Source organism: Carya illinoinensis, chromosome 13 (assembly GCF_018687715.1).
Source record: "Carya illinoinensis cultivar Pawnee chromosome 13, C.illinoinensisPawnee_v1, whole genome shotgun sequence".
Taxonomy (NCBI): domain Eukaryota; kingdom Viridiplantae; phylum Streptophyta; class Magnoliopsida; order Fagales; family Juglandaceae; genus Carya; species Carya illinoinensis.
In genome coordinates, this window is record NC_056764.1 from 3,066,772 (window position 1) to 3,084,776 (window position 18,005).

The 18,005-nt window shown below is 38.0% G+C and overlaps 2 protein-coding genes across 3 annotated transcripts in view; one reads left to right on the forward strand and one right to left on the reverse strand.

Moving 5' to 3' along the window:
- LOC122292098 (CCR4-NOT transcription complex subunit 1-like) overlaps nt 1–15,551 on the forward strand; it is a 39,921-nt gene extending 24,370 nt beyond the window's left edge. For both annotated transcript variants that reach the window (XM_043100314.1, XM_043100315.1), the window contains exons 30-51: nt 1,741–1,961; nt 2,063–2,180; nt 2,268–2,393; nt 2,643–2,687; nt 2,878–2,955; nt 3,126–3,242; nt 3,811–3,937; nt 4,016–4,116; nt 4,201–4,338; nt 4,425–4,508; nt 10,923–11,069; nt 11,144–11,275; nt 11,366–11,395; nt 11,522–11,668; nt 11,740–11,801; nt 12,651–12,804; nt 12,924–13,115; nt 13,201–13,305; nt 13,605–13,736; nt 14,079–14,315; nt 14,900–15,001; nt 15,116–15,551. In XM_043100314.1, the coding sequence (XP_042956248.1) occupies nt 1,741–1,961; nt 2,063–2,180; nt 2,268–2,393; nt 2,643–2,687; nt 2,878–2,955; nt 3,126–3,242; nt 3,811–3,937; nt 4,016–4,116; nt 4,201–4,338; nt 4,425–4,508; nt 10,923–11,069; nt 11,144–11,275; nt 11,366–11,395; nt 11,522–11,668; nt 11,740–11,801; nt 12,651–12,804; nt 12,924–13,115; nt 13,201–13,305; nt 13,605–13,736; nt 14,079–14,315; nt 14,900–15,001; nt 15,116–15,265 (2,745 nt within the window). In that variant the 3' untranslated portion in view covers nt 15,266–15,551. The remainder of the gene's footprint in view (nt 1–1,740; nt 1,962–2,062; nt 2,181–2,267; nt 2,394–2,642; nt 2,688–2,877; nt 2,956–3,125; nt 3,243–3,810; nt 3,938–4,015; nt 4,117–4,200; nt 4,339–4,424; nt 4,509–10,922; nt 11,070–11,143; nt 11,276–11,365; nt 11,396–11,521; nt 11,669–11,739; nt 11,802–12,650; nt 12,805–12,923; nt 13,116–13,200; nt 13,306–13,604; nt 13,737–14,078; nt 14,316–14,899; nt 15,002–15,115) is intronic.
- A 180-nt stretch (nt 15,552–15,731) lies between these two features.
- LOC122292099 (protein transport protein Sec61 subunit beta-like) lies at nt 15,732–17,582 on the reverse strand. Its single transcript, XM_043100317.1, has 2 exons — nt 17,447–17,582; nt 15,732–16,113 (listed from the first exon to the last, which is right to left on the reverse strand). The coding sequence occupies exon 2, from the start codon at nt 16,109–16,111 to the stop codon at nt 15,863–15,865; it is 249 nt and encodes an 82-aa protein (XP_042956251.1). The 5' UTR covers nt 16,112–16,113; nt 17,447–17,582; the 3' UTR covers nt 15,732–15,862.
- Nucleotides 17,583–18,005: the final 423 nt, after the last annotated feature.

The following is an 18,005-nucleotide window of genomic DNA, read 5'->3' on the forward strand; positions in this document are numbered from 1 at the left end:
AGCTCTACTAAGAACACCAACCCATAACTCCCTAGCCACCTCACAATGTAAGAGTAAATGATCAATCGATTCGCCATTTTTCTTACACATGAAACACCACTCCATAACAATCATGCCACATGGTGGACTGAGAGGTGGTGAATCTATACCACCTTTTCCTTCATTGTGAGGTGGTGACGGTCTTGTGGAATGAGATATTTGCAAGGGTAGGCATTACTTGGGTGATGCCTTTGCACGTGGACTTCTTGGCTAGCTGGCAAGGTTCAGTGGGATGTGGAGGCAGTGCAGCAGTGTGGAGGGTGATTCCCTTATGGTTGTTTTGGTGTTCATGGCTAGAGAGAAATGGGAGGTGTTTTTACTTAAAAAAAAAAGAAAAAGAAATGGGAGGTGTTTCGAAGATTGTGAACGTACTATGGGGGAATTCAGGGATTTTTCTTTAGCACTTCAAAATTTGGGTGAAAAACTTTGTAAGGGATGGCAATATTTGTAATGTTTTGTCTTAGTTCTGTTTTGCTTTAGCTTGTATTTAGGTGTATTCTCTGTCTTAAATTTTTACTTGGAATAAAATCTCTCGTTACCTGTAAAAAAAAAAAAAAAAAAAATCATGCCTCGTTTCCTCAAATTGTCGACAGTCAAAATCTTCCCAAGTGCGGCTGTCCAAGTGAAAAAAGGCTACTTTACATGGCACAAAACCCCTCCAAATACTCTTCCACGGAAAAGAGAATTGCTGCTGAACAGACAACACCTTATAATAAGATTTAACTGAAAACTTTTTGCTCCCTGTGTATTTGCACAGCATTCGATCCCTCTCATTTCCTCCTATATTCAGAGAATACAAGAAACTGGAAAAATCTGCAATCTCATCAAGTTCCCAATCCTGTACATTTCTAGTGAAAATAACACTCCAATGCACAGCCCCATTAGCACGACTCAACACCTCTGAAACAGCAGCCTGCTGATTTCCAACCAAGCTGAAACCACTGGAAAAATAGAATGTGAAGAGCTCTGTCACCACACCATTCATTGAACCAAAAACGAATTCTTGCACCCTCTCCAACCTCAAACTTAATATGTTTTACAAAACTGTCCCACCCCTTTCTAATATATTTCCATAAGCACACACCATAAGATCCCCTATCCTCCTTAGAGCACCATCTCTCCCCACCCCCCCCCAAAAAAAATCACATCCATACTTTCGATCAATAACCTCTCTCCACAACGAATCCCCTTCCATTGATACCTCCACAATCACTTCCCTAACAGTGCCTTATTAAAATTACTCAAATTTCGTACCCCCAAAACCTCCATTCACAATCGGACAGCACACCCTATGCCAACTCACAAGATGAAATTTATTCTCCTCTCCTATGATACCCCATACGATAAGGATAATGATAGATGGTGAATGGGATCCCATATTGTTTGGGAATGAGAAGTTCTTGCTCTTTATAAGGTTTCAATGGGACTCCAATTATATCATTGACTAGTCCTTTTGGAGTATAGACCATGTGGTTTGGGCCTTCCATTGAGATGTTACATCTCCCATGCCACCCCACAAAAATGCTCTAAACAAGTTCTCAATTCGGTTTGCCACACCAACCGGTAATGGGAATAAAGAAAGATAAGTGGGAAGATTGGGAAGGGTGCTTTTAATAAGGGTTAATCTTCCCCCTTTTGATAGGTATGGTGCTAAGAAACATGGTGCTTAATTTGTGTTCTTGCACTCCTTTTCTGTTTTAGGACTTTGTTCGGCTTCCCTGGCAAAACCAATCCAGCCAGAGTTCACATGCCATGCCTTCTGGTCCTGCTTCATCTGGCAGTACTGGTCTAACTAATACATATGGCTCAGCATCTGGACTACTAAATCTTGGCAGCAGTGCTGCCTCAGGAAGCACAGGATTTGAAACACTCTCTCGGCTACAGGATGAGTCGATGGAATCCAGTTCGGCTCTGCATCTTAGGTGCTTTATTTACATTAAGTATAACTGTTTCTTCTATTTTCCAAAGTCCTATTTTCTGATGCTAGTTTTCTGATATGCTTGGAATTCATGGTATTAACCAGTGGTTCCTCTATTCACATTGGAGTTGCGGATGGAATTACCCAGCTTAGTTCTGAAAATGATTCTGCCACTGCTTCAGCCTCTGAGTTGCATTCGTTGGATTCCTCTGATGTTGCAAAAGTTAGAGATTTTTATTTTCTTGATGAGGTTTTCTGTTGTTGAGGTCTTAATGTCTGTTATTGATATGTGCATCTCATTTGTTGCAAGGAATCTGGGACTGCTTCACAGCCATTACCTTCACCAGTTGCCACCGAGCGCCTTGGAACTAGCATATCAGATCCTTTGCTCACCACTGGGGATGCATTGGATAAATACCAGATTGTTGCACAGAAGGTTGCAAAAGAAATGTTTTCTTGTATTATTTTTTCTTTTCCTTTCAGCCTGTCTCTGAAACTATAATTTGCTTCATTAGAGTAAGCGTTTTGCAATTGATGATTATCTTTCGGACAAAATGGATACAATGACCTATTTGAGATTGTGCTAGTAGTTCCATGGATTATACTTTCTTGTTGGTCTTTCTGAGTTTTGTAACTCAAGAAATACTTAAAATTTTCTGCTGGCTCCCTGTTTGTTTGGTTTCAGTTGGAAGCTTTGCTAAAAAATGATGGTAAAGAAGCAGAAATTCAGGTATTATTTTTATTCTTATCTTGGTATGTATTAGCACCGTGTCATTCATTATTCAAGATGCCTTTGCTGTGGTATCAATTGTGCCTTGTTCTAATTCTCCAACTCGTTGTCCTCTCAAATCTTAGGTACTTTTCCTTGGGTAAATTTATTTACATTAAAAGTGCATCTTTTGGGGTTTACTTGTGTTCAGGGAGTCATTGCTGAAGTTCCTGAAATCATACTCAGATGCATAAGTCGAGATGAAGCTGCCCTGGCTGTTGCCCAGAAGGTGTCCTACGTTTTATAAGAGAAAATTTTGGGTTGTTTGGTTGCTTCAAATTTTATTTTTGGCACTCAGTCTCCTGCTTTAAATAGCTGGGGAAGGACAGTTTACCTTTAGAAATTTCTTGTTGGGGGTCTTTTCAATGAGTGGTTTATATAATTTATTTATTTATACAGGTTTTTAAAGGTTTATACGAGAATGGATCGAATAATATTCATGCCAGTGCTCATCTTGCAATTCTGACTGCCATTCGTGATGTTTGCAAGCTTGTTGTGAAGGAACTCACTAGCTGGGTATGCTGTATCACACCGTTTTCCTGTTTCTTTAGTTGAAGGATATGATTTATAAAGTCTTGCTCCCTTTTTAACAAAACGTTCTCTTTTTAAATATTTTTGGTTTTGAATAAAATCTTTTACCTGTCAAAATATTTGTGTGTGAGGGTTTCCTACATTTTATGAAACTTGCTCTACCTGAAGTTATGTATTAATTTTGGATAAGCTTGATATTTTCTCGTGGACTCGTCTTTTTTCTTTTACTTATCAAAAAAAATTTCTGGTGGACTTGTTTATCCGGATCTGTGTGATCCTATGTTTTATGAATGTATCTTTCATTGTCAGAGGAATCTATGAGAATCTTGTAAGTATGTTCTAATCTCATGGGGTGTTAATGATATTTTTGCTTTACTTCTGAAAAAAGTTTTATGATAATTTTATTATGGTGCTTCCATAAACTGAAGTTTATCGCCCTCTTCTTAGGGGAGACCTTTTCTTGACGTACTGTATTATTCCCGCTGTTGATATTCTTATCATGCTTTGATTTGAATTTCTTCATCAGACATGAGTTTACATGTTATTGTTACAGGTTCTTTACTCAGATGGGGAACGTAAGTTCAACAAGGATGTAACTGTTGGCCTTATTCGCCGTGAATTGCTAAACCTTGCAGAGTACAATGTTTACATGGCAAAACATATTGATGGGGGAAGGAATAGTATGTATATGGAACTTCATTTTACAGTTTATGTTGAGTACTACAGCTGATGAAACTGACTAAGGCTTGAATCTGCAGAAGCTGCGACTGAGTTTTCAATTTCCCTTCTGCAAAGTTTAGTCATCGAAGAATCTAGAGTTATTTCTGAACTACACAATCTTGTTGATGCCCTGGCAAAGGTTTCCATTGCTTTAATTTGTGTAACATAGTTCGTTCTATGGTGCTTTGCATAAGTACAGTTTCTTACCAATTCTAATTTGAAGGTTGCTGCAAAGCCTGGATCTCCTGAGTCATTACAACAGCTGATTGAGCTTGTGAAGAATCCTGCTACTGGTGTGGTTGCTGTATCTGGTTTTAATATTGGAAAGGAGGATAAGTCCAGACAATTGAAAGACAAAAAGGTCACTGGTTACATTGTAGTAGATTATCAATTGAAGTTTGATAACATATTCTCCTGATCCTAAAAATTTTATTTCTGTTGACACAGGCTCCTGTACAATCTACAGCGAGCAGGGAAGACTATAATAATGCAGAGTCTCTAGAACCAGATCCCGTTGGTTTTGGCGAGCAGGTACTTGATGTTAAATTTTTCATAATAGTAGGTTTAAAAACCCAGTCAAAGGCTGTACAGCTAGGCGGATTTACAAAATGCAATGGACCCTTGAACGAAAGAAGGGAATGTAGGGTGCATCTGACATGACCTTGATATATTATTTCCATTTGGTTTTTTAATGTTCATTCGATTTTTTCCCTTTTCCTTATTTGGTATGCATGTGTTCTATTTCCTTTCATAAGGCTCCACGGAAGAAATGGTTGGCCCACGCCTTTGCATGCATATGGTAACTTTGTGGTATTGATATTGTTTTGTTTGACAAGACTAAGCGAGAGTCAACTCCAAGTATGAAGCTTCGGTAGGTTTTGGAACCTAGAGGTATTAGGTTTAGTAGGACTTAAACCATGTAGCGGGAGAGCAAAAATAGAAACTGGGAGATGGTAAAACCTGGTGGTTGGTAGTTACTAAAGATTGATTATTTTCAGCATCTTGCATCTGAGAATGGAATGAGTGAGGAAAACAAGGCTCATGGATTTAGAGCAGGGCTAGGACAGATGAAGTGGAAAGTGCATTGGGAGTGTCTCTATATGGAATTTCTATTGATTTAAAGGGAAAATTCTATACAACTGGTATAGACTTGTTAAACTCTTTAGTGCAGAATATTAGGCTGTTAGCAAATGGAAAACATAGTTGAAATGAGAATGTTAAGGTGGATGATTTGAGTCTTAGGAAAGATTCTAAAGTCAGTCAAGTTTATAAAAAGTGTAAATGGATGCAACCCAAGGCCGCAATGGATATACGAGAAAGCACCCGAGTAGGGAGAAGGGAAAAAAGAACATATTCTTAATATTTAGAGAAGCCAGAACTATTTTGGGCTGACATATAGAACATAAAGATTTTTTAGCATTACGGATCTAAGGTCATTCACTGTCTTCTCACAATCTTGAAAGTTCCAAGCATTGCATTCCATCCACACACTCCACATTAAACATAAAGGAACCATCCACCAATTAAAGACCTTTAACTAAAGAAGACGTACCCACAATTTGTATAAAACCCGAGTATCCCAGATCACACCATTCCTAATAAAATGAACTTTGTAAATGTGACTCCACGGCATGGTTCTCTCTCTACACCCAAGGTCGGCAGAACAACCTTCATTGCCCATCACTGTTCCAACCACCTTGGCAGGTTCTTACCTGAGTGAAGTTTGGAGGGGTGGTCGAAGAGGGTTCCATCATACTGGAGGGAGAGGGGGTCTGGGATGGAATCTTCTCAATTAAGCTTTGACAGGAGTTTGGTTTTTTTAGGTGTGGTTCGGTGATGGTGTGGAGCATTACCAAAAACCTCTGGGTGGCCTATTACATGGAAAAGGTGAAAATCCATTTGTGGTGAAGACGATGGTGAGGATTAATGGCAAAATGATGTGTGGAGGCTGTGGTTATGGTGGGAAGGGACTGACAAGAGCTGAAGGTGTTACCATTAGAAGTTCAGAGAAGACATCTGTGACTGTGATTGGGTGTACCATTGGAGCTGAAGGCCTTGCATGACTCGCATGGTGTAATTGGTGTACAGCTTGTTCAAGACCTTCTATTATTTGGTGGGGTACTGTTTTGCACACTAGCCAATTGATGAACATGCTGCTTTGTTTACAAAAAGGAGGCGGAACGATGCATTGACAGATTGGATATGGGCCTAGGTCAGAGCAATATTGGTGTGGTAGAGGTGGCAGGCCTTGAAATGTTAGAACTGGAGCAACAACCCACAGGCCCTGGTAATCCTCATTTCTAGTCCAAGTCTCAGAGCCTGATCTCTGCATGGGCTGCTTCTAAAACATATGTCAGGCAGATATTAAATGGAACTTAACTGGGGTTAAAATTCATTCAGGCCAGGACCTTTCGAATCAAGGAGCAGTATTGGCCATCGAGGGGAGATAAATTGTAACACCCCCTTCCCATAGTTTAGGAATGTTATATACTTTCATAACTTTCCTTTTATCTTTCTTATCATGATGCATGTAAAACACAAATATCATAGCTCATTGTAATCATAAATGAAAACATATCATGATGCATGTAAAACACTTAAATGACATTCAAAAATCACTTTCATAAAAAATTGGGTATGTAAAAAGAGGCTTCCTACGAAAGGCTTTGTATAACATAATACTTTAAAGAAAACATTGTTTACTATGAAATATTTTTTTTGATAAGTAAGATATTTTATTGACAAGTAAATAAGCATAGCCGAAGTATGCAAGAAGTATACAAGAGAAAACATCTAAATACAAGCTAGGAACTAGAATGGGCTAAAAGAAAATCATGAAGATTATCTCCATTCAATACAAGAACCTTAGCCCAAATACGCAAAGTACTAAAGAAAAAGTCTCTAAGATCTCTCATTGAGCGTTATCTATCCTCAAAGCATCATCCATTCCTTTCCAACCATAAGCACCACATCAAGCATGAAGGAATCATCTTCCATATCGCAACAAAGCGATGGCTCCCTTTAAAACCTTGCCAACAAGCTAAAAGTTCCACCACTTGCTTAGGCATCACCCAAGCAATACCCATCCTACCAAAAATCTCATCCCACAAAGTCTTGGCCATCTCACAATGAAGAAATAAATGGTCAACAGTTCACCATCTTTCTTAGACAAGAAGCACCAATCCACAACAAATAATCCATGCTTTCTCAAATTATCCTTGGTCGAGTTTTTTCCAAGGGATGCCAACCAACAGAAAAATGCAACCTTACTAGGCACCTTGGATCTCCAAATGCTCTTCCATGGGAATTTGTTTGCACAATGACAAGTTAACACCTTATAAAAGGAGCTAACTAAGAATCAGGAATTTACAGTGTGAATCCACTACAAACTATCCTCCCTTCCTTGAACAATCAGGGCCTGGAGCCTTGGCACTAACGGTTTTACCATGGGTTTCTTCTAAGCTTGTTGGGAAGTGATTAAGGTTGACCTTATGCGGGTATTTCAAGATTTTCATACTAATGCCAGATTTGAAAAAAGTATTAATTCTACTTTCTTAGCACTCATTCCCAGCAAGATGGGGTCTGTGGATGTTAGAGACTATTGCCCCATAAGCCTTGTGAATGTGGTTTACAAGATTATGTCTAAAGTGTTAGCGAATCGATTGAGTCAGTGATGGAAAAGTTAATTTCGAAGCCACAAAACGCATTTGTCAAAGGTAGAAAAATCCTCGATTCGGTCCTATGATCATGTCAATTGGAAGTTCCTACTTTATTTAATTGCAAGATGTGGCTTTGGGAAGAAATGGCTGAAATGGGTAGAATTTTGCATCTCTACAATTCGATTCTCTATCTTGGTGAATGGTTCGACAGTGGGTTTCTCTGACTCCTCCCATTGTTTGAGACCGGGGGACCTGCTCTCTCCTTTATTTTTTTTATTTGTCATGGAAGCTCTCAGTAAGATGATTGTGGGCCTTGTGGAAGGTGGTTTTCGCTATGGTTTCTCGGTGGGAAATGGTGATTGTGGCTCCATTGATATTTCTCACTTGCTTTTTATTGACGATGCTCTCATCTTCTGTGGAGCAAATCTCGGGCATATCCAATCTTTGAGGGCTCTACTTTGTTTTGAAGTTGTCTCAGGTTTGAGAGTTAATCTCTCAAAGTTTGAATTGGTGCCGGTGGGGGCTGTCCTTGAAGCGGAGAATTTAGCCTCTCTCTTGGGATGTAAGGTGTCATCTATACTTCTGAAGTGTCTTGGCTTACCATTGGGTGCTCCCTTTAATTCTAAGAGGATTTGGAATGGTGTGGTTAAAAAGGCGAAGTGCGGGTTGGCTTCTTGGAAGATGTTGTATTTGTCTAAAGGTGGTAGGCTTACTTTGATTAAAAGTACTCTTTCTAACCTACCCACCTATTGTCTATCTTTGCTCCCGCTCCCCACAAAGGTTGCCAACCGTATTGAGAAGCTACAACGGGACTTCTTGTGAAGTTGATTGGTGGAAGAGTTCAAATTTCACTTGGTTAATTGGTCAATTGTTTGTACTCCAATTTTTGGGGGTGGTTTGGGGATTCGTAACTTGATTAAATTTAACCAAACCCTGTTGGGTAAATGGTTGTAGAGGTACCAACACGAAAGGGGGGCCCTATAGAAGTCTGCTATAGATTCATAGTTTGGGAAGGCATGGGGAGGATGGTGCTCAAATGAGGTACGGGATCCATATGGGATGGGTTTGTGGAAATACATTATGAGACATTGGGAGATCTTCCAAAGACATTAACATATTGTGTTGGGTGATGGCTCGTGTCAGATTTTGGTATGACAAGTGGTGTGGTGAACGAAGCCTTCAAGACACCTTCCCTGCCATTTTTGAGCTTGCACGAGATAAGGATCCAGTGATGGCTGTTCTCTTGTACTTTTCTAGTGGCTCCCCTCAATGGAATGTAGATTTCATTAGGGCAACCCAAGATTGGGAGTTGGAGACTATCTTAGAGTTCTATGCAACATTATATTTTGTAACCATGACAGAGGGTACCATAGATAAAATAAATTTGAGCCCCTCCAAGAAAGGTAAATTCACTGTTAGATCATTCTACCAAGCTCTAATGATCCCTAGAATGAACATGTTCCCATGGAAGAGTATATGGTAGACGGGAGCTCCTTCAAAAGCAGTTTTTTTTTTTTTTTTGTATGGAAAACATCATTGGACAAAATCCTCACCACAGATAATTTAAGAAAACACCGGGTAATGGTGTTGAACTGGTGTTGTATGTGTAAGAAGAATGGTGAATCAGTAAATCATTTGCTTTTACACTGTGAGGTGGCCAGGACCATGTGAGGTGATTTTTTCATGAGAATTGGATTGTCATGGGTCATGCCTCTTAGATTGGTGGATTTCCTTGCTAGTTGGAGAGGTGTTCAAGGTAACTCACAAGTGGCAGCAATTTGGAGAATGGTTGCTATTTGTATGTGTTGGTGAATTTAGGGACTTTTTCTTTGACACTTTAAACTTTTGGGTGAATAATCTTTTGAGGGATACCAACATTTGTAATGCTTTTTCTTAGTACTGTTTTTGCTTTAGATTGTACTTAGGTTTATTCTATTGTATACTATCTGTGTACTTGGGCTATGCCTATTTACTATGAATAAAATCTCTTTTATCTAAAAAAAAAAGCTTCGAAGATCGTGAGAGAACAATGGATGATCTTAAAGTTTTCTTTTTTAAGTCATTGTTCTTTTGGGTGGGGGCCATTGTTTGTAATGGGCTGAATGTCCGTGATTTTCTCCTTTCGATTGTAAACTCTAATTAGGTTATTCTCATTCATAAAACTTATTGATTACCTACAAAAAAAAAAAAAAAAGAATAGGTGCAAGTCTAACTTATCCAAAAAGGGCTGGTTTCCAAGTCTCACGAAATTAACAGCCAAAAATCAAATGGGCTTTGACTAGACAATACTTGGGCTTATCCATCCATATATGGGCCTAATGGGATGGGCCTCCTATTGGGCCTAATGGGCCAAGCCTACTCCATTTTGAATCATAATTTCATAGCCAATCCTATCTCTATAGTCGATCCTCAAATAATAGGTACAGGCTAATGGGTGATGGGTCCGATAAATTTTCCTTCTAGGCTTAACAAAATTGGTTCTGTGGTACAAACTTATAAAATCTTTATTCAAGCCTATCAAGTTTGGGTCTGGGTGTTACAATAGTGGGTCCGTTCTCAAATAAGGACAAAGGCCTAGCTGTTGGGCCGCGCCCTAAGTGATTTCAGACCAAGGCCAAATCTCTGCTAAATGGAAAATCAAAACCAGGTCAAGGTTTCTTCTGCTTAGGCCATGGTTGATAATTCAGTTGGGCGACGCCTTAAGTTTTCATCCCAAGCCCAAATCTCTGCCATACGGAAAACCAAAACCAGGTCAAGGTTCCTTCCTCTCTGGCCACAGTTGAGAATTTGGGTATGGGTCAGTTATTCACTTTAGGTTAGCTTGAGAAGTATGCCACTGTCAGGAGTTTCAGTCCAGTAGAATGAGGAGTTTTCTTTAGTTTAATTGTAGGTAAGTCTTCTTTAGTTTGAGTTTTTATGTGTGAAATTTAGTCCAGTACAATCAGGAGTTTTAATTCTGTATGGAGAAGTTAGGATTTAGAGTCTATTAAGAATGTCGTTTACTCAAATTATTCATAATGTTCACAGCCATACAGCCACCAGAAAGGACGTGAATAGATTTATTTAAATCCGTCCCATCTCACTGCACTTTTTTGTTCTCTTAATTGTTTTGACCTTTTTTCTTTTAATAAAACAACAATAAGAAAATATGATTTGTGGCATATCATGTGCTCCGCTAGTGTCCTCTGTCTGCTTCATAGAACAGAAAAAAAGGTAGGGATGTTGACTAAATAATATATACATTAGTTTTTTGATCGACATTTATAGTTGTGTTAATATTCTGTAGGTTTCTTTGCTGTTTGCGGAATGGTTCCGGATATGTGAGCTGCCTGGGTCAAATGATGCAGCCTCTGCAAATTTCATCTCACAGTTGCATCAGAATGGACTACTGAAGGGGGATGATATGACAGATCGCTTTTTCCGCCTTCTAACAGTAAGATTTATCTTTGAATCTTTGTTTGAACTTATACTCTGTGGTGCACACTCAATTCCCAATCCTTGTATCAGGAGATTTCTGTTGCGCATTGTCTTTCTTCTGAGGTGATAAATTCAGCCACGTTGCAATCAACCCCGCAAGTGCAAAATATTTCCTTCTTAGCTGTTGATATGTATGCAAAACTCGTATTTTCAATTCTGAAGGTGTGTTTTATGCACTCTAAACACATTGTATAGTCTTTTCTTCTTTGGAATCTTTTAAAAATGATGTATAATTGATTGTTTCTGGATCAGGGTCCAAGCAAACTCTTTCTTTTTTCTAAGGTTAGTCCAAAGTCCAAACTAACAATCTATTTATTCCTTCCCTCTCCATTCTTATTTTTGACTGGTGGTTTGCATTCTACAAATGGTATGTGACTTTTGTTTTGATCGGCAAATGTTATATGACAGATTCTGGCAGTGACTGTGAGATTCATCCAGAAAAATGCAGAGGAGAAGAAAGAATCTTTTAATCCAAGACCCTATTTTAGATTGTTCATTAACTGGCTGCTGGACCTGAGTTCCCTGGATCCTGTTATTGATGGTGCAAACGTTCAGGTTTGGATTATTATCTTTTGCTTTTTTCTGTTGTCTCCCTGATTCATTAGCGTTGGTGCTATATGTTGCAGATTTTGGCAGCATTTGCAAATGCATTTCATGCTCTGCAGCCCCTTAAAGTTCCTGCATTCAGGTTAGCACGTTGAGTTTGTTTCATTAACACTCAGATAGTAGGATTTTCCTGCGGGCTTTGATTTTGAGATAAACATCAATTTGGATGGTTGACAAGCATGTTCGCTTTTATTTGGTTTGCTGACTTCCTCATTCATTTCTGTAGATGTTTTCCCAGGGTCATCATCAGTAACATAATTATCATCAATAGTTTTTATCTGGTGTATCTTGGGCTTTCTTGTTTTACTAAAATTTTAGGTTGTCTTCTGAGCATTGAATTTAAACTTTTAGATTTTTTTGAAGCCGTCAAGTTTGGGGTCTTGTCATAAAGCTGAATAACAAGCATCTTGAGCTCTTGCTTCTTGGAAGATGACCAAAACTTTTAGAATGCAGGTTGATTTAATCCAATCAGTGTTGTTCCAACTTTGCCCATGGCTGATTGTCTTTGTGGGATTTTAGGTTAAAAAAGTTTTAGTCAGATTCTTTATGGGTTCTACCAATAGATGAGAAAATAATCACGTGGAGTTGCCTGTAACCACAATGGAAGATTTTAGAATGGTCTGAATATACTAGTAGTTGCATCCAAGAATTTTAGATCTGTGGGTAATTTGCTGCGAGGGTTTACTTATCAAAAAGGGAAAAACAACTTGCTCTGAAGGTTTATGAGGTTGGGTTGAAAGAGGCCTTTGCATGCTCATGCTAATCTGCAAGTGGTTATTCATTATTGTAATGGTTGGCATACTTTGGAAAAGGTTTTTTAGGATGATTCAACACTTCTTAACGTCATAGTTTTAACATTCATATGTTAATTTGGAAAATTTTGACATGTAAATAGATCTCGATATTGCTTCTAACTCGAATGCTTCTTCAGCTTTGCGTGGCTCGAGTTGGTGAGTCACAGGAGTTTCATGCCAAAAATGCTCACTGTAAATGGTCAGAAGGGTTGGCCCTACATCCAGCGCTTGCTGGTAGACTTGTTCCAATTCATGGAGCCATTTTTGAGGAATGCTGAACTTGGAATGCCGGTTCGTCTCTTTATTACTTAGTTTACTTTCGCATGGCCACTATGACTTGAGTATGATGACCTTTTTCTTATTTTTTGGTATGTAATTATGATAACTAACTTATTTTCCTTTTGTTTTAGGCTCATTTTCTGTATAAAGGCACACTTAGGGTACTGTTAGTGCTGCTTCACGATTTCCCTGAGTTCCTTTGTGATTACCACTTTACCTTCTGTGATGTAATTCCTCCAAGCTGCATTCAAATGCGAAATATTATCCTTAGTGCATTTCCCCGTAATATGAGGCTGCCTGATCCATCGACACCAAATCTAAAGGTACCTGATTGATCATATATGATTACTGATGAACTTTTTGGTTAAAAAAAAATAATACAGGAAACTGGTTTGCTCTCATATGCAGATTGATTTACTTCCGGATATTGGTCAATCCCCACGGATTCTCTCTGAGGTTGATGCAGCTCTTAAAGCAAAGCAGATGAAGGCTGATGTAGATGAGTATCTCAAGGTATTTGGTTCTCCTTTATCGGTTGTTTTAGCCATACAATACCCCAAGATAATTATGGAGAAACAGTTTTGACTATGTACCGACATTGCCTACTTTTTTTTTGCTTCTCAATTATTCTCTGGGTTCCTTGTCTTTATATATTATGTGTAAGTCCATTCTAGTTGTAAATGTTTCTTTCCTTCAGTTCTAGCACCTTCCCCCCCATCTTAACTTATAATTTAGAGTTAATTATTTGTATGAATACATTCTCTTTGCATTCTCTTTCATCTTTTATATCTTTTTTTGGGTGTATTCTACAGACTAGGCAACCTGGGTCCTTTCTGACCGAACTGAAGCAGAAACTCCTCCACCTACCAAATGATGCTGCAGCAGCTGGTACCCGTTACAATGTTCCCTTGATCAACTCCCTCGTGCTCTATGTTGGAATGCAGGTACTGTGTGTGTTTGTATTGGATCTCAAGGAACACCACTCACTATTTCTAGACTGATATGGTCAATTTCTTTACTTTTTTAAAGTTTGTCCCAAGTGGTTTTTATTTGTATTCTTGACCTTGGTCAGCCACGTATTGTTTTTTGTCCCTCGAATTTTGTTTTTCTTTTTTTTTTTGGGTGGGGGGAGAAATCCCATTATTTTCTTGTCTAGTTGAAAGCTATAAATTTGGAACGTGTTTTTGCTCCAAAGAGGTCATATCAATTTGAAACTAAAAGGATGCTTTGAAATTCTCTCTGTTACTCCCTCTGCTTTACATCTTTGATGCTTTATTTTTCTACAGGCCATCCAGCAGTTGCAGCCGAAAACTCCTCATTCTCAGTCCACATCCAACACCGTTCCATTGGCTGTGTTCTTGGTTGGTGCTGCCTTGGACATCTTCCAGGCACTAATAGCGGACTTAGATACCGAAGGGCGCTATCTGTTTCTCAATGCAGTTGCGAACCAATTGCGATATCCAAATACCCATACACATTATTTCTCCTTCATCCTTCTTTACTTGTTTGCAGAATCAAACCAGGTACATAAGTGTTCGATTTATAATATTATTTTATGTTGTGTGGTCGTTTGAATTTCATTACTGATGTTGAAGATGGCAGTATGTGCTTACTGGTTGTTCCTTAGGCATATGAATAGTGAAGGGTTAGATCCAAGATCTAATAAAAGTAAACTCACAAACTGACATGACGTGATATGTCAGAGTTATTTTGCTGTAAAAAGAATTTCACAATCTGATGAACAACAATAAGCCATGAGTTTACTTTTTTGGGTGGACGAAACATTTCTCATATGAAAAAGTTGTTCCTGTGGTATTTGAGTCTCAGATCCAAGTATTGTTGCTACGACTAATCTCTGGTTTACATGTAAACTAGTTCATGGCCTTCTACGAAATGGACTGGTCCTTTAAAGTATTTCAACACCTGCCACAACACTGTTCTGTCCTGAAGAGAAGAAACTAAATCATGACCCTTTTATTACAAAACTAGGATTCTCAATTCTTTGGGGCTTGTGTTATTTTGGTACAAAATTTGATTGAAATTACAACTGATTTTAGTATATGATGGTTGGTTCTAAAACTGCGTAATTCCCTTTTGTTGTGGGCAGGAAATTATCCAGGAGCAAATTACAAGAGTGCTGTTAGAACGCCTGATTGTTAATCGACCTCATCCATGGGGTCTTCTGATTACTTTCATCGAGTTAATTAAGGTGACACACATGTTTTTTCTTTTTAATTTTTATTTTAAATTCTTTATTGCGCAGTATGCCTTTCCACTTGTATTCAAAATTTATTTTTCTGAGTTGGTCGTTTTAATTTTTCAGAACCCTAGATACAACTTTTGGAACCGAACCTTCATAAGGTGTGCTCCCGAGATTGAAAAGCTTTTCGAATCAGTCTCAAGATCCTGTGGAGGACCAAAATCCGTGGATGAAAGTATGGTTTCTGGTTGGGCGTCCGACAACGCCCACTGATTCTTTGCAGCATGTCCGTCAGTCTCATTATCACGACAGGACTGTAAAACAACTAAATCCATTTTTGTTTGTAAGAGTTAAAAATTCCTACAATTGTATAAATGTATAGTTGTAGATTTTGATATCTGTAGCTTATGAATATGGTTTCACATCTTTGTTTCTTTGATTGCTTGAAATACACGAGAGGTGTAAATGGTACATTTTTGGTTTTATTGGAGCAAAAGCACCACTCTAAGCTGCTAACAATATTTTAATATACCAATGTTAAAGAAGCGTTCGCTGTTCATTGATATCCATTTTCCCCCCTTCAAAATCTGCTTTCTCATGGAACCGCAACAGTAATAATGTGATTCGAACCAACAACACAATTCTTTCCAATGAGCATTATACTCATTTTGAAAAACAAGCAAAATCTCTAAGTAACATGTTCCCCACGTGTTAAAAGAAGAAAAAGCTAACAGAAACGTAAGCAGCATTAACCTCTCCCTCATAAATTAACCGAAATTCATTGTAAAAATTGACTTTGAAGTCTACTTATTCATTCGAAACCCAAAATTCAGCATATTGAATTTGGTATATCCTATCATCTGAGTCCTTCTACGCCTCTCTACGCACAAAGTACAATTTACCCATGACATGAAGAATGGCAACGAAGGCTATGAAGCCAATGCTCATGACAAGAACGACATTTGGAGAGATCTTGAGACCTGGGGCATCATCTGTGTAAAACTGGAGCATGGTCCCGGCTGCCCCTCCAGATGCCCCGCTACTTGTTGTCCTCCTCCTGCGCATGCTTGCAGTAGCTGCTGCGCTGCCCCTTGGTGGAGCTGGTCCACCTAAAGCCATTTCTGCAGCAACCATTCAAACAAATTTTAAAAAATTAATTATCACACTAAAGAGCAACACTAGATACTTGATTATTTTATCGTATAAATGGACAATCAAGCATGAACATAAATGAATTTGTTTAATATTCGTTTCAGTATATCACAGTATATCTGCAATACAGCAGATTGGAAGTTCTTTTGCAGTTCTTTCTGCGGTAACAGTTCGTTTTTAAAATTACAAGTATTTTAGTTGTAAAATTGGTGCATCAAGGAATCCTGAAGATTTCAAACCTAAGGAGGCAAATGATGTATTCAAACAACTAGTCAAAGATTCAACTCCACGCATGCAGAACAGATTTCACAAGAGAAGGCTTTTTCACATTTGCAATTTCTTCTTTTCTTGTGTTTTTATTTTTTTAAAACAAAAAAGAAAGAAAAGACCTGACCAACAAAGCGAAAGTTCCACAAAAATAAAACTAAAAAGCATGCTTGATATTTTCAAAAATAAAAAACGCATGCTTGATGAGAAACCAGGAAAATAATACCATCAAGAACAGAGATTCCCATGAAAATTGCGACAAAAAAAAAAAAAAACCCTCGAGCATGCTTTTTCAGATTCCTCTTAACATCCCTTAATTTCTCATTTGTTTTTCACAATTCTTTTTAACTTATCTTATTTAATTATTACAATTTTCTCTAATTACCACACAAAACAAAATAAAAAAATTCAACCTTTTCAAATCCCAAAATAAAAATAATATTAAAAAATATATTTTAACGATATTTTATTCGACTTTTATCTTTAATATCAACTCATCTCAATCGGAAAAGCAAAGGAGGCCTAAGGGTTAAAAGCAATTTTTTCTTAACCAGAATAAACCTCGCAATTGGATCTCAAACATCAACCGCTCAAGCATCATTCATAAATATATCTACAAAAATACACTAGTGAAAAAAAGATGACGCCAACCAATGACTTTTGAACGCAAGAGGAGATGAATAACACGGTTTAAACGATTTTCCGTAGGTTGAAAAAACGATTTGCCCAACAATTGAAAGAAAAAATCGACTTTTAAAAAGGAACCAATGTAAAGCGAATTAAAATACATAAAACATTCATAAATTGCTAATCGTGAAAACCTAAGTCAGGAGAATCCCATCAGGAATATCGGATCCGAAAAGAGAATCGACAAACAGCTAAAACTCAAAAATAAAAAAGAAATCCTAAATTCAAGACTGCATGCAGTAGATCTAGAACCGTATGGGCATAATATATTGGATAGCCGGAGATGGAAAGTTGTACAAGCATGAGATTCAAAAGAAATTCTAGAGAGAAAGAGGGAGGGGAACTCGCCTCAGTCGAGTCGGCGTTTCGGGGCTCGCCCGCCTTTGAAGATCTGAGGACGTCTATGTGTATTTGACTGCGTCTGCTTAGAATGAAAGAGTTCCAATTGTGTTCTTCCAAGTCGACCTATTTATACATAGAAAAACGGGGGGTTTCCGACACGTCGTTTGATACCAATCCGCGTGGTTGGCTGCCACGCTTTTGTACTACGCCAACGCAACCAATGGGTTTATGCCATGTCGGATTTATACAATATTTCCCGAGTTTATTTGTGGGGATCCGCACAAAGAAAATAATCAAAATTTTCATCCAATATATTTTTTACAATTTAGAAAAAAGAGAAAAATAGAAGGGAGACATATTAAGTGTAATATTAATACTGCAAAATTTATATGATATATCTCTTTCTAAATTATAAACAATACTTGAGATAAAAAATTCAAAGAATGTCCTGAAATTATAATATTTTATTATTATTATTATTATTTAATTGTAATATTGGTGTCCACTTCTAAAATGATAAAAATGGAAATTCTGTCTGTTTCTTTAAGTTTGTGTAAAAGGTTGG

Bases quoted from the DNA above. Each gene is read 5' to 3' on its own strand.
- LOC122292099 (XM_043100317.1), bottom strand. From the start codon at position 16,111: ATGGCTTTAGGTGGACCAGCTCCACCAAGGGGCAGCGCAGCAGCTACT.